Below are 15,436 nucleotides of genomic sequence, written 5' to 3' on the forward strand. Positions count from 1 at the left end.
ACTGAACCAGTATTCACTATTGTCTCAGTCGTGCAAAACTTTCCCATGCCAAACTCTCACTGTACCACCCTCGATAGAAGGCAGTAAGCATATCAGTAAGGGATTGAAGACGTTTAATTTACCATGAGAAAAAACAATCATAAATTAAATTGTAATTGTCAAAACTAGAACGATATTAAGCTTTCCCAAATGCTTAAGGGATGCGAACCGTTGAACTCGAGGTGGAATTCTGCCACTGGCATTCCAGCAGCCGTTTCCAATAGGGAAGTGAGTGAGTTGTAACAATGATATCATCCCTCTGGTGTTTCCTGAGTAGCTCTGCATGGATGTTGCTATGTGGGCCGGCCCTGCGCCCTGCCTTTCACTTAGCACAAGGACACCAGGCTCCCCCACCACCCCCACCTACCCTCAAACGCCCTCAACCTTCCCCTGCAAAACCTAAAGGAAGTTCATAGTGTTTTTCTCATGGCAGAGAGTTGAAGAAACCCAGGGAAAGGACTGGATCCCGTGGACCCATAAAGTACATTAACGCGGTCTTGTGGTCCTTCCAAAAACGCGTGCCCATAAACTTGATAACTTGGAAATGCACCGACACAATCTGGCCACTTGCACCAGCCCCAGCTCAGACGTTCACATTCACACGTCTCCTAAAGCTAATACTGTTGCTGTTTGAGATGGGGAATGCCATTCAAAGGCACTGTTTGTGTGACATCCTGATCAGACCCCTCCCCTCCTCCCAACTGTGTGAAATCCTGTCAACCACCTTTCCCGCTCATTTGATGCTCTTGACTGGGAGGCATGCTGGAGGTAAAGGCCTCTCTCTGTAGCTTAGATCTCATGTTACTTAGTATTCTAAGCACACATTGCTGCAATCGACATGCTTATCCCCCGCCCCCCCCTCTCTCTCGCATTCCTTCGCCTGCCTTAGGAATCCTTGGGTGGACACAGAGCTCCCACTGATTCCATTATATTCAATTTAACCATCTCTCAGTCAAACTGGGATCACTTCCTCTTTCCTACCCTGTCTGCATTGCAATAAACCATGCACTACGTACACACTCGGTATTGGACAGTCACTGTGTATTTAGACATTTTCTATTTTTTACCCCCCCCCCCCCCCCCCATTTCTTTTTAAAGCTCATATTTCCATGATCATGAAACAGTTGTAATTAAAGCCATTCTGTTTGATGGCTGACTCACTCCAGGCTGCCTTACCAGAGTGGTTTCTATGAATGAGCTCAGGTATGTGTGTTTAGCATGCAACCCCCCTCCCCCCCCGCATCTGTTCATTCATGCTGTCTCCTCATGCTGTTTTCTGCCTCCCATTGAAACAGAGCATCCATTGATTTATGTATTTTTAATAAACTTCAAGTCGGAGGCTGTAAAAACTTTAAGATGCAGTATGGTTCAAATGGTATGGCATTCAAATGGCTTAATAAGGGATTTTCAGGTCTTGGGTCTCAATTAATATCTGACTGAAGCTAATTACATCAACAATAAAGACTTCTAGAAAGTAACCTTTGTCATGAAATTGGTAAAGTCAGCAGACATATTGCATTTTATCACCCAAAGAAGTTTAAACCTTTTTCTCCTAATTAAATTTCTTGCGTTGTCTGTTTTGCCTGCACAATCCTGTTGCCGTACGTTGAATTTGTTAATTAACCTTGCTCTGAAAACCGCTGCTGAAATTATTTCTTAAAGGATATTCAAGTGCCCTTGTGTAGTACAATGATCCAAAAGCCCACTTATCACTGAGATGAGATGAATAGGAATTTGTGCAATTGCCTCTCAGTGGTTGGCTATCTTACGTGATTAATAATCCTCAGAGGCGACGTTTGCTGAAAATGTTTGCGTAGAATCGAAATACAAACAAAAAGAGCAGACGGTCCCACAGAAGGATACGAACTACGTAAGAGAGTAAATAACAGGAAAAAGTGCAGGATTTATATCCATCCTTTCTAAGTACATTACTTTCCACATTCCACTGTTAACGTACAGTACTGCTCATGTTGCACATTTGGGTAAGTTTTTATTTTTTCCTCAGGAAACCGTTCCAAGGCTTCCCAAGGACAATTTACTGTAGGAAATCACTGCCAGTCTGTCACTATGCATGTCTGTAGCATTGTCGTCGTCATCATATATATATATATATATATATATATATTTGTCATTTTTTAATGTTTTGTTTTTAAATAATGAAGCAAGTATTAACAGGCAATGTAGGTCCTATGGGCAATTATATCACACTCCAGGTTGATGGTATAAATGGTGTGAGTTAAGTACAGTAGTTAGCATTTGGGAGCTGCTTGTTTGTACTTGTCAAATGAAACCTGGCAAGGTTAGAAGATTTGGAAAGTGTTATTCATGTTGATTCACATACACACATTGTATTTAACAGTATACAAACATGAAACTTGCATGGGGTTTTTGCATATAATAAGTTTAATCTTAACAGCAATAGCAATAACCTGCGTTAGATTACATAAAATGTTAAGATGGTGTGTATATTTATAGAATGCTTATTAAAAAATTTTTTTTATTATAACACATTTTTCCACCAGTTTTTTGTGCTGTCATTATCACAAATTACTTATTAAATGCCAGTTATTCAAAAGATTAAAAGAACTTGGCAGTACTGATATGAGTTCTGATTTGGGGACATTCCTGACCTAAATTATTTTTGTTTCATCCTGTCTTTGTTTCTGAAGTTTATTTTCTGCCAAACTGATTATTCGAGAGGTACCTAGGTATGTTGTCTGATTTGTCCAAGGCCCTTGAGGGACAACTCCACTGATGGATCAATAGAATAATAACTGCACAAGAGTAGATTTCAATCAGGTGCTTTACACATTCTGGATAGTAGAGCATGAGGAGTTGATGCACATTTAAGCACTGTCGTATAGTAGCATAGTATCAAAATAAATAAATAAATAAATAAGAGCCAGACCAGTCTTGTGCCCAAAAGAAGCAACAGACATCTGTAACTAAGGTAGAGATGAACACAACATTCACAAGACCTCTGACAGTCAATCATGCATCTCTTGGCCAGCTGTGAACCACTCCTTGAGAAACAAAAAATCCTTTATTGCACTTCACCTGTATTGGTCTGGCTTTGCCTCCCAGCAGCAGCACCATTCAGTAGAATCAAGCCATGATAACCAACTGATCACTCTTTTTCACTGCTGGATGGTGGACCTTCCACCATAAGCCTCAACTAATTAAATAAATAAAATAAATAAAAATCACTGAAGAAGCTATTAGAACAAATACCTGCCCTGGCTAGATAATTTAATTTTGTCCAGCCAAAATGAATCATTGACACCCTAAAGCACAAAAAGAAAAGTATTAAAGATGCCATGCAGGTTCTGGATGGTGTTGTTTGGCCCAAATGACACTGCAATAAGACAAAAACCTTCCCATGCTACATTGGCTACATTTAGTAGTGTAGAATGAAGCACACATTTCTGCTTATGCTTTTGCTCGGGGCAAGAAGTGTTCTGACCTTGACTGCGATACAAAAATGCGTTCGACACTTTTGATAAAGCTTGTTACAGATTAGGAAAGAGCAGGCACAGACCAAAATGCACCAGTAAGGTCTTAGATTAATTATTTAAATAAACAACAATGGAGAGAAACAAATAAATGTTACTAGTGTCACTTGCCATGTGAGTTTTCCTATACTATACATTTTCTTTTCTTTTCAGCCACTTTTAAAGTCCCTGAGAAATCATGACGAGTTGCATTACTGACATTTCCCTGTTTGCAATATTCCTATCTGTGCTCTGAGAGTTTCGCAGGCTTGTTCCTATATGGGAATGTAATTACAAATATGGCAGGCATTACTGGGGAAAGTAATGTAATGAGAGTCACCATGTCAACGTGCACTGGTTCATTCTGCCGCATTGGGGATGAGAAGGAGACGGGCTGATTTACTGTGGCTCCTGTTTTCATTTCCTGACAGCCTGAAAACAAAGCTCTTAAAATTGTGTCACTTCATTTTCATTATCAGTGTAGAACAGTTGATGAAAGCAGGAAAGCAGAAACACTCTTATACTTTTTTTTTAATTTTAGAATATTCATTTGTTCTCTTATTTATGGTTACTTTAGTTATAAAGTAGGCAGAGTCTCGACACAAATGGAGATCTTCATTTCCAAGTCTCCGATGATTCCAGATTTATTTATTTATTTATTTATTTATTTGAAACAACCTGACTTTATTCTAAACTATGTTACTGCTGTGCTGTGCTGAATGGAGAGATCTGACACTTTAATATATTGCATTATATTGATAGGTTACCTGCCCTTAATTAAACTTACAATTAGCACATTTAGTAATTTCAGTTATTTTGGAAAATACACATGTGAGAAGGATAAAATATATCCTACCAGAGTTACAAAACTTTATGGAAGAATTAAACCTTTAAAATGGGCAAAAATGGTGAGTGCACTGCACAAAATGTCTCTTAGAGAAAAACATATTCCTGCCTTAGCAGATAGTATGTCTTCCTCCTCAAGTAAGACTCTTGCCCCAGGCTCTCTGGCTGCTGCCTTGGTAACTAAATTTATCAGCTCTTAATGGTGACCCAGTTCATACAGACCCACATGGCCTGAGATAAAAGCACAAATCCATTCTTGAGTTGTTGTTTTTTTGGCAATAGGAAGCAGGTCAGGCCACTCAAATATCCGACAAAGAGCTGCCGACTAATGTCATGTGTTTCCAATGTTCCTCGTGTACAGACTTTCATCCACTGTTCCTCATTCACAAACCCAGATCTGATAAGCTTGCTGCCTTCGTCCACAAATAGTTAGGGCCTGTTTCAAGTTACAGTAACTACATGTTTGTATGTTATGTTACTTGTAAGAACAAAATAAAGGTTACAAACACCAGAAAGTCATTCAGTTTGTATTAACCTTGTTGCTTTTCAGAAGATCCCGGAGATGGGTGGTTAAATCGTTTTCTGTATAGAAATACACCTCTACCACGATATATCACATTCGGATAATGCGGTAAAATAATGATTTTGAAAGCCGAGCAAACTTTCACTCTAGTAAATGTCTGCAAGTCTTAAAGTTATAACATTGACAGTTTCAATCCATTGATTTACTTTTTTTAATCTTCATTTGAACTATTATATTGAGGTAGAGGTGTAAAAAAAAAAATAAAAAAAAAATCCTTTTTTATAAAAATGTTTTTGTTCTAGTTTTTCTGAATTACCTCAATTTGGTTGTTTGGGCTGTCATTTCTTTTCACGAATTTGAAAGCCAACTTCATGTATTGTTTTATCATTCTGCTGCAGTGAATTTCTTTTTTTAACTTTAGAACTTACAATGTTAAAAGATGATATCTGTGATGTGTGTGAGAAAGCGAGAGAGCAAGAAGATCTTGCTTTTCCAGATAGTACTTGCTCTGCCCATTCTCGCTGTAGAGAATCCCTGTCTGTGCACTAGCAGATCTAATGAAATTACCTCCCTTGTTCCCCTTCCCTCTCCTCCCCGTCTCCAGCTATCGTCAGTCAGTGGCACCAGGAGCCCAAGGAGAAGGTGGTCTCCCTGCTACTGTCCCACCTGCCCCTGCTGCAGCCGCGCAACGCAGAGGCCAAGTGCGAATACATGAAGCTGCTGCAGAAGGTGCTGAGCCACACCATCGAGAGCAGCCTGTTCGTGGAGGAGAGCCGGCAGCTGCTGTCCTATGCCCTGATCCACCCGGCCACCACCCTGGAGGACCGCACTTCCCTGGCCATGTGGCTCAACCACCTGGAAGAGCACCTGTCCTGTACCTACGCCCCCGGCCGAGCCCCCGGCCCCTACCACCCCCGCCAGGGCTCTGACGAGTGGGCGGCCGGCCAGCCCGATTCCCTGGACCCAAGCCATGCCTGGCAGGACAAGCCCCCTGCCCTCTCCTCCTCCTCCTCATCTTCCTCCTCTGCTGGCCAGAATGGGCATCTCCCCTTCCACACCATCTCCTCCGTTTCCTCTAACATGAACAGCATCAGTGGAGGCACCAACACAGGTCACAGTATGTCTGAATCATTTCAATAGTATTTTGCTCATTTGGTAAAGACTGGGAAAAGTTGGGCAGTCTGGAAGTGTCAGTTGTTACCTACGATGGAAGGTTAGAAGCTTCAATGGTGCTAATTTGCATAATTTACAGAACTTATTTTAAGTAATAATCATTTATTTTTACATGCACACGGTTTATGTACAGGTATTTAATTCAAACCTACACTGCTTGTTCCTCTGTGATATACCAATTTTCTCTTGCACAGCTTACATTCAACTTTTTGAGGGTCATTGTAAGCAACTATTCTGTGTTTCATACTTATACTATAGCATGTTTCTTACAACATCTTGCACACTTGTACTGCATTGTTAAAATCTTAATCTTAATTTTTTTTTAATTTTTATACATCCAACAGCTTTTATTTAAGTAATTGGCATAATGCAAATCAAATGTTTTACTATATCTGGTTTGGTTTAATATTCAAACAGTTGTCAGATTCACCAAGATAAATTAAATGTGATTTTCATGTGACAAACCTCCAAACAGTTCGGAAAAAGTTTGGAGACTGAACGAACCTTCTAAAACAGCAACGTGGGAAAACGTTAAAAGACAGGTCAATGAGAGCATAATGCACCAGACATATCAATGCTTTCTCAAAGACAGCATTTCCAGTTCCACAGAAATACACTTTGACATTCATAGTCAGTCTCTGTTCAGCCCTGTCATTTGTTAAGGGCTTTCCCTTCCCTCTTAGTTCATCCTAATATAGTTTAGCTTGCTGATTGTACATCTTGACAAGGTGATTTGATGCTTTCAACCTTTGTAGATTTTATACAAAGCTTATAGATTAGCTTGTCATTAATTTGATAACACAAAAGTGAGTGAAACATGGAGAACAAACCGTTTGAGATGCAGGAAATTAGCCTTTGACAAGCTCAACTGAAGAACTGAACCATGATGTACAGGAAAATAAAAGGAGACAGGTGTCCTAGATTAATTTCAAGCTCAGACCTGTATTGTGGGTGGAAGAGGAGCACACTTCACCCATTCATTTGAAGGATTTCACTATTAATTACCATTGACCGTACATTCCTGCCCTCTGTTCATGAACTATTTGCCTTGTGTCTGTGAACATTAATACATGAATAGAAAGGAGGCTTTGCTTTAGTTAAGTGTGGCGACTACAAAAGGCAAAAATAAATCATGATACCAAAATAATGGCATACAGCTGTATAAACCTGATAGCAGCAGGTTTTTGAAGGAGTTCCATGTTTATTTGTGAAACCAAATAATTCTGCCTTTTGCCAAAGATGCACAACAATCAATACCTAGATCATAGATTACTGTTGTGGTACAGGAGAGTTATTCCAAAGGAGATCAAAGATTTCTTGCATAGTGCAGTCATGATTAAAATGTAAGATCCAATATTACTGACACTAGAGAGAATGCAGAGAAATCTAGGTGTTGGAGATTTTTTAGATTGATTAATTTCCTTCATTTACCTGAGCACAGGACAGATTTAATTTCAGCTGATTCTGAATATTCTGAAACCACCCAGTTAGGAAATAACATTTTTATTTACAACATGCATTTTTATGGGTGGTTAATTTTCTTGATTTAGTTTAAGAGGGTAATTTTGTTCCTTTTGATAGATTGTGAAAGATCCAGGTTGTGATGTAACTGATGGCATGACCGTAAAGTGACTGCTCAGCTTTTGAAATGTATCGGATCACTGAAAAACTTCATGTCACACTGTATGAGAAAATGAGCAAACCACAAGTTTGCAGATTCCTTGGTTTGCTTCACTGATCCCATGACCTCCAAACAATGAATATATGTATTTAAATAGAATGAATAGGATCACCCTTTCTCCACCCTTTGTTTAGAAATAAAACTGAAGATGAAGCAACAAGCTCTGCCATTTTATAAGCAGATTCTTTTGCTCATCTGTGTATTTTTCTTTCCAAAAAGTCTTTGCAAGTGTCAGCAGATTTTGAGTTGGTAACCAAAATGAACTTTCACCCTCCTCCACTCTCTTCCAGTTCTTTCGAGCCAAATCCACCCCAGTCCACTGAAGAGATCCATGTCGCTGATCCCCTCCAGCCAGCAGGCCTGCAGCAGTGAGTGGCTGAGCCAGGAGGACCTCGGGGTGCGCTCACCCTTCGTGCCCCCGGACCACGCGCCCCTGTCACCCCAGAGTAGCGTGGCGTCCTCGGGCAGCGAGCAGACGGAGGACCAGTCCTCTGCCCGCAACACCTTCCAAGAGGAGGGCAGCGGCATGAAAGGTGAACGTCGTCCTCCTGCTAGGACCTAGGGAGCCTCCTCCTGTCCCCTGGTGTGTCTCTTCTATTAGCAGGGATGGGCAAGGAAGTGCTTCCTGAACTTCACAGGTCTCTGCTCAGCCCAGGCCTGTAGTGTGGAGTTCACTAGTCGGAATCTGGGCTGCACCATAGCCTGATTGTGATGAAGATCTTCAAGGATGACATGTGCTTGTTGTCCTGGTATTAAAGTTGGCCAGGGTGGCCTTTGATTTTCCCCTCCTTTGGCTGGTGAGCTAACTTTGTGGTTGGAAAACCCAAACATAGAAATTGGTCTCTGCAGGAGATGGGGTATTTTTGTTTTGTCCTATTAGTGCTGGTTAATATTGTCTGCCACAAACCGATATATCTGCCTTTTGTTCGATTTTCCTGACCAGTGAATGTGTTTTTCAGATGTCCCCACATGGCTGAAAAGCCTTCGTCTCCATAAATATGCTTCACTTTTCTCCCAATTGACCTATGAGGAAATGATGATTCTGACGGAGCAGCACCTTGAGTCACAGGTTTGGGGAAGCATCTTTTCTTTACTCTTATTTTTTGTTGTATGTCATGATGTGAATGTTCCAGTTGGCCTATGTGTTTGATTAGTTGGATTTTCATTTGTTTTAATTGATCATTGATGTCTTTTTCACAGCTTGGGTTTCATGGTGATGTTTGTGACAGGGACTAGTAACAGTAGCACCCAACCTGCAAAAGCTGTGTGTATACACCAGCCCGATTGATATGCAAAACTTGTCATGCCTTTGCTTACAATTTAGTTTATTGGTTTGGCTTAAAGCCATTGCACACTGGATCCGATGCATCATTTGTAGTCCGTCATGTGTAAAGTTGTCCGTCAAAGAAATTGCACACTGGATCTGTAAAAACCACCAGATACACAGCCTTTCCCCTTCTTCTGGGTTCCCGTGAGTCATTAAAAGTCACATTACATTTCAAAGTATTTTTTTTTTTAAAGTAATTAAAATGAATGTTGTTGTGATTAAAAGTCATTGTTTTTAAGCTACGATGCAAAAGTCTTTCTCTCTCTCATCTGTGCTCTGCAACAGCACATAATCTGACACCTGCCTTATGAGCCGAGGGTCCCAAGGCTGAGAAAGGTCCTTTGGATTGGCTAGATATTAATAGTCATGGTCTGTGATTGGGTAAAAAAATATACAATATCTCTAGGGCTGATGACAGATCTATAGTAACGTCCTTTCCATTGGTCAATACCATGCCTATGTTCTGCAAAGACGCGATATAAACAAACTGCACATGGTTCTCAGCTGCGCAGCTAAAAATGCACATCTCTAACACAAATTATTACTTTGTTATTGATGTATACTTATCTCAGACAACCATGTTGTTAAATAAACATTAGTCTATGTAAACATTAGGGCTGTCAGCTCGATTTTAAGATATTTGATCAGTTAATCAATGGGTAGATTTAATCGGGCACTTAATATTAAATGAAGTGTAAAAGTCTTTAAGTGGTTGTGCCACACAGTAATACTTAAATACTAGGCATTGACATTACAGTATAACAAGGCTGAACGGGAATGATAAAAACACAATATAAATGTATATTTGTAAAAAAAACACTGAATAATTATAATCGGCAAACTACATTATAATTGCTACAGCAAACGGATGTTTTGCTCACAAATGGTATTGTAACTACTCACGAATCCAGTTTGAATCCAAAGCTCGACTGTAGTTTTCGTGATTTAATATATTGCGCGATTCACCTTAATTTAACACTAGAAGGGCTGAGCTGGTTAGTTTGACCGATTTTAATTTGAATTACTGTGTTTTCCTGAATGCACTGTGCATACCCGTTCTTGACTTTTCCTAAATATAGGTATTAAATATGCCTACAGAGTTTTATCTGTATCAACGCAAATCAAGTTCAGTCGCAATCTCTACCTCATCTGTCTAGTCATATGCTTGAAAAACACACACATTGTGTAGCATTACAAGTGTCTTCTTACAACTGTAGTCAGATCAAGTGGACGCTGAGTGTGATTACCCCCAAATAAACATTTGTTTCATTTATTTGTTTTGACTGTGCGGTGTATGCGGTTTGATGTTATTTATACCAATCCTTTCAATGTTTTATGTTCATATTTCCATTTAAATACCCTACTCCATTTGTGCTAGTTTTATTCGATCATTTGCCTTTCATTATTATACCACAGCTTTTCACAGCACCTTATAACTGGTGGTTAGACATGCACATTTTCCAGAGGACGCAGATGAAGAGCATCAATCCAGTGTCTTCCTGTAATTTTTCATTGGCCAATGTCATTTTTGACGCACAGGAAATTGGATCGAACTGAATTTGTTGACACATCGACAATGACGGACTCTGTGTGCAATGTGAGATAGGCATGCACACACTCGGACGCATCATTGCATCCAGTGTGCAAAGGCCTTCATGCCAAGAAGTTACTCTTTGGTCTAAGCACTCGTAATAAATTCAATTTCTCCTTTCTACTCTTCAGAACGTTACAAAAGGAGCTCGGCACAAGATCGCCCTGAGTATCCAGAAGCTACGCGAGAGACAGAGTGTCCTCAAGTCCTTGGAGAAGGTAAGCAACCTGTGGATGAGCCGTGCGTATTGTCTGATCTTTCCTGTTTGGTCATCTCTTTCTATTTGCACATCCTACTATTGTGTGTGTTTTGCAACTCTCTGTAGCTGTGTAGCTGTATCTGAATGGAATATACACTCACCTAAAGGATTATTAGGAACACCTGTTCAATTTCTCATTAATGCAATTATCTAACCAACCAATCACATGGCAGTTGCTTCAATGCATTTAGGGGTGTGGTCCTGGTCAAGACAATCTCCTGAACTCCAAACTGAATGTCTGAATGGGAAAGAAAGGTGATTTAAGCAATTTTGAGCGTGGCATGGTTGTTGGTGCCAGACGGGCCGGTCTGAGTATTTCACAATCTGCTCAGTTACTGGGATTTTCATGCACAACCATTTCTAGGGTTTACAAAGAATGGTGTGAAAAGGGAAAAACATCCAGTATGCGGCAGTCCTGTGGGCGAAAATGCCTTGTTGATGCTAGAGGTCAGAGGAGAATGGGCTGACTGATTCAAGCTGATAGAAGAGCAACTTTGACTGAAATAACCACTCGTTACAACCGAGGTATGCAGCAAAGCATTTGTGAAGCCACAACACGTACAACCTTGAGGCGGATGGGCTACAACAGCAGAAGACCCCACCGGGTACCACTCATCTCCACTACAAATAGGAAAAAGAGGCTACAATTTGCACAAGCTCACCAAAATTGGACAGTTGAAGACTGGAAAAATGTTGCCTGGTCTGAGTCTCGATTTCTGTTGAGACATTCAGATGGTAGAGTCAGAATTTGGCGTAAACAGAATGAGAACATGGATCCATCATGCCTTGTTACCACTGTGCAGGCTGGTGGTGGTGGTGTAATGGTGTGGGGGATGTTTTCTTGGCACACTTTATGCCCCTTAGTGCCAATTGGGCATCGTTTAAATGCCACGGCCTACCTGAGCATTGTTTCTGACCATGTCCATCCCTTTATGACCACCATGTGAGCCACCTCTGATGGCTACTTCCAGCAGGATAATGCACCATGTCACAAAGGTCGAATCATTTCAAATTGGTATCTTGAACATGACAATGAGTTCACTGTACTAAACTGGCCCCCACAGTCATCAGATCTCAACCCATCTTTGGGATGTGGTGGAAAGGGAGCTTCGTGCCCTAGATGTGCATCCCACAAATCTCCATCAACTGCAAGATGCTATCCTATCAATATGGGCCAACATTTCTAAAGAATGCTTTCAGCACCTTGTTGAATCAATGCCACGTAGAATTAAGGCAGTTCTGAAGGCGAAAGGGGGTCAAACACAGTATTAGTATGGTGTTCCTAATAATCCTTTAGGTGAGTGTGTGTATATATATATATATATATATATATATATATATATATATATATATCTGAACAATCTCTTTCAGCGCAAAGAGCTTCTAAAACAATTTAACCGTGATTTTCTGAAACGGGGTGGTGAAATCAATAGTTCATAATGCTGTGAAACCTATTGTGCAAATAAGTATGTAATGAAGCCAAAGATTTCCTTGCTTTATGTCTTGCAATCTGGCCTTGAGGAATCCTTGTGTCGGATATATATATTTAGATCTGTATACAGTACAAAATCATCTGTGGAGAAAAAGAACACCGAATAATTACAAAGTCCAAGAGGTCATGAAGATGTATATATACACACATAAATCCTTTCATGACAAAATCCCATAACAATTAAATCATAGAGTATGTGCAGGAGAAGACCAAAACAATACATACGCAGAGATCGGATTCAGCTAAAAATGGCACTGAGAGCCGCGTTGAGTTTGCACAGCTTGTGTTTAAGCTTCCCACAGGTATTTCCTCATTGCCGTGCCTGTCATTTCTATGGTTGATACCAGTGCTATTGTCTTCTTTCATGAGTGCTACAAAAACAAATAAGTCAGAAATATCTCTGGTTCAATTGGCACCTGAACAAGCCAAAAGGAGCCAACTGCATATTTTGCTGAAACAAGATTAAAAAAAAAAAAAAAACCTTTTCTGAATAAGGACCACCATTCTGAATGTCAGATTGATTTTATTGAGTGAAACTCACTTTTTTTTTTTTTTTGCTGTGGTTACTGACAATATGCAAAAGGTCTTTGGAATAGGAGTGAGAATAAGACTTCACTTGGTGAACTTGGATAATGCATAATTTTAAAACCATTCCACGTCTGCATGCATTTCTGTCTAAATGGATTGCCTGGACAAAGCATAGGCTGGAACTATTTATTTACACTAGGAGTACTGTTGCCAGAAAATCGTTTTTGTTAATATTTTTGTAGCGTTTGAAGTAGACTAAATAAACTACATTTTATTTTGTATGGTCTGTGCTATTTCATTAGCCGATTCTGATCAGAAGCTCCCGAGAGGCATCATAAAATAGGCCATGCACTGCCAGGTTTGGAAGAGGTTGGGGGGGGTATGGATTTTAAGTTGGCCAGGGTTTCCTCATCTTGCTGTGCATCAGCAAACTCCTTGGCTTCCTAGTATGTACAGTGTCTTAGAAGTGCGGTCAGCAAGATTTGTCAGAAGTGCTCTGTCTGAGGCCTTAACACTGCTGCTTGCATTGTGGTCTTGCAGAGTGGAATGACCTGACTGGTGGTTATGCAGGACTTTTTGAGTAGTTTTTATTAATCTTTGTCAAATAGCAATTGCCAACCTATTACTTCAGAAGTAAAAACATATTTGATTAATAACTGCAATAAATACTTGTTGCAACAATATTGTTGGGCCTGTCCATTGGAAGATCCAAAAACAGGTGCATAAAAGACAAAAAGCATTGAGTCATTAAGCTTAATGGTTATGCCCTGTGCATCCCAAAAATGAGTCATTCAATTAAAATGTGGAAAATAATGATTAGGGATTCCCCCAGAAATGTAGGCATGGCAGTTGGTTTCATATTTGTTGATGGGGGGACTGGCGGATTGTCAATGGGGGAGGGGCCGAGCATGAGCAAGTGCACTTGTTTTTCAAAATATATATATTTATCTTTTCCATTCATGCATTTGTTGGGCCAGGCGGCACCGATTTTTGGCCAGGCAGGCCAGCTGCAGGAAACTCAGATAATGCACTCACACATGCAAGGAAAAAGTACCCAAGTCCAAACATTTCAGGGGAACAAACTGCTATCAAACTTGTCACGCACACTTCAGCCATTTCTAACTCTAAAATGATCCAATTTAGTTTTGCGATATCTGGCCATAGTGTGTATGCCCGGTGAACATTCTTTCTTCTCTTCCCCCTGCAGGATATCCTGGAAGGAGGCAACCTGCGCAATGCCCTGCAGGAACTCCAGCAGATCATCATTACACCCATCAAGGCCTACGCCCCACCTGCGGCTACTCAGAAGGAGGTCGAGCTTTCCCCCCAGGCTGTGGAAAAAGGCCCCAAGTTAGCAGAGGACAAGGATACGGCGGCAGAGGGCTTTCAGTCCCAGAATCCCTCTCCCTGCGATGGGGAGTCGTCAGTCACGCCCATCTCCGATGGAGACATTGCCGGCCAGTTTACCAGGGTCATGGGCAAAGGTGAGGCCATGTTCAGATCACGGAGAAGGGGCTCTTTTGGGTAGGCACATATTAGGGTCAGAATTTACTTGACTTCATACACTGTGAATTACTCCGATATGTGATTTTGACCCTTGTCATGGAATGGTTGACTACTTTGCCCATTTCAATCCAATGGGCAGTGGGAAGAAGGTGGTTGCACAGTTATGTTAGCAGATTTCCAATTTTTTGGGGGGGACTAATTTATTACTGTGCTAATGAATGTCTAAAACATAGAAGCCATGGATTTCTGTTCTGCTTGTTAAAATTGTGTATGTCACTGTTCATGAAATAAGAAATTTTATTTCTGCGGTCTGACATAGTTGTGAAATATGTAAAATATGTCATGCTCTAACTTGGTAGCAGAGTGACAGTTTCACCCAAAGCCTTGCTTATGTGATGTATGATTTGTGAGGGAGTGTACAAAAATGAGGCTGCTGAATATTTCACTGTCACATCCACTTATGTGATTGATGTTGGAGCTGCCTGCACCTTGCACATGTCAGTTGTGAGAATTGAACTGACTGGGAGATCCAAGTGAGCATTTGAGATTAGTTTTCTCTTTAATGCAGTTGCTCATTCGTGCCATCTTTGCAGTTGTAATCCATTCAGAGGCAGTCCAGTTTTTGAAAGAAATCCTCTTGGGCATATCAAATTTATTTCTGACAGATTCATTAGATTTTTATGTTGTTGTGTTAAGAATGAGGTCTTGCAGGTTCCAGTTTTTCTCCAGTACTGTGTTGTGTTGGTTACAGCTGCTAAGCATTTCATGTTTGTTTTGCACTTAATCAACAATTGATTGTCTATGTGGAGCAAGTCTTAATAGATATGTATTTTCTTTTTGCTGCTTTTGTGTTGAAATATCACAAGCAAGAGGACATTCAGTCCATATTTTATTACTCATCCAAGAATCTGTATCCTCCTGTATCATCAAGGACTCCAGGGAGAGCCCACTTCCACACAGACAGCCACCCACCCATCCTT

At 40.5% G+C, this 15,436-nt stretch overlaps 1 protein-coding gene across 2 annotated transcripts in view; it reads left to right on the top strand.

The window, feature by feature from the left end:
* The window catches only part of samd4b (sterile alpha motif domain containing 4B), a 44,746-nt gene that overhangs the window by 16,851 nt on the left and 12,459 nt on the right, over positions 1–15,436 (top strand). The window contains exons 3-7 of one of the 2 annotated variants that reach the window (XM_066703985.1): positions 5,504–6,016; positions 8,044–8,286; positions 8,713–8,822; positions 10,803–10,889; positions 14,158–14,434. In XM_066703985.1, coding sequence (XP_066560082.1) covers positions 5,504–6,016; positions 8,044–8,286; positions 8,713–8,822; positions 10,803–10,889; positions 14,158–14,434 — 1,230 coding nt within the window. The remainder of the gene's footprint in view (positions 1–5,503; positions 6,017–8,043; positions 8,287–8,712; positions 8,823–10,802; positions 10,890–14,157; positions 14,435–15,436) is intronic. The other variant, XM_066703986.1, reaches the window with a different exon arrangement.

Source organism: Amia ocellicauda, chromosome 5 (assembly GCF_036373705.1).
Source record: "Amia ocellicauda isolate fAmiCal2 chromosome 5, fAmiCal2.hap1, whole genome shotgun sequence".
NCBI lineage: Eukaryota > Metazoa > Chordata > Actinopteri > Amiiformes > Amiidae > Amia > Amia ocellicauda.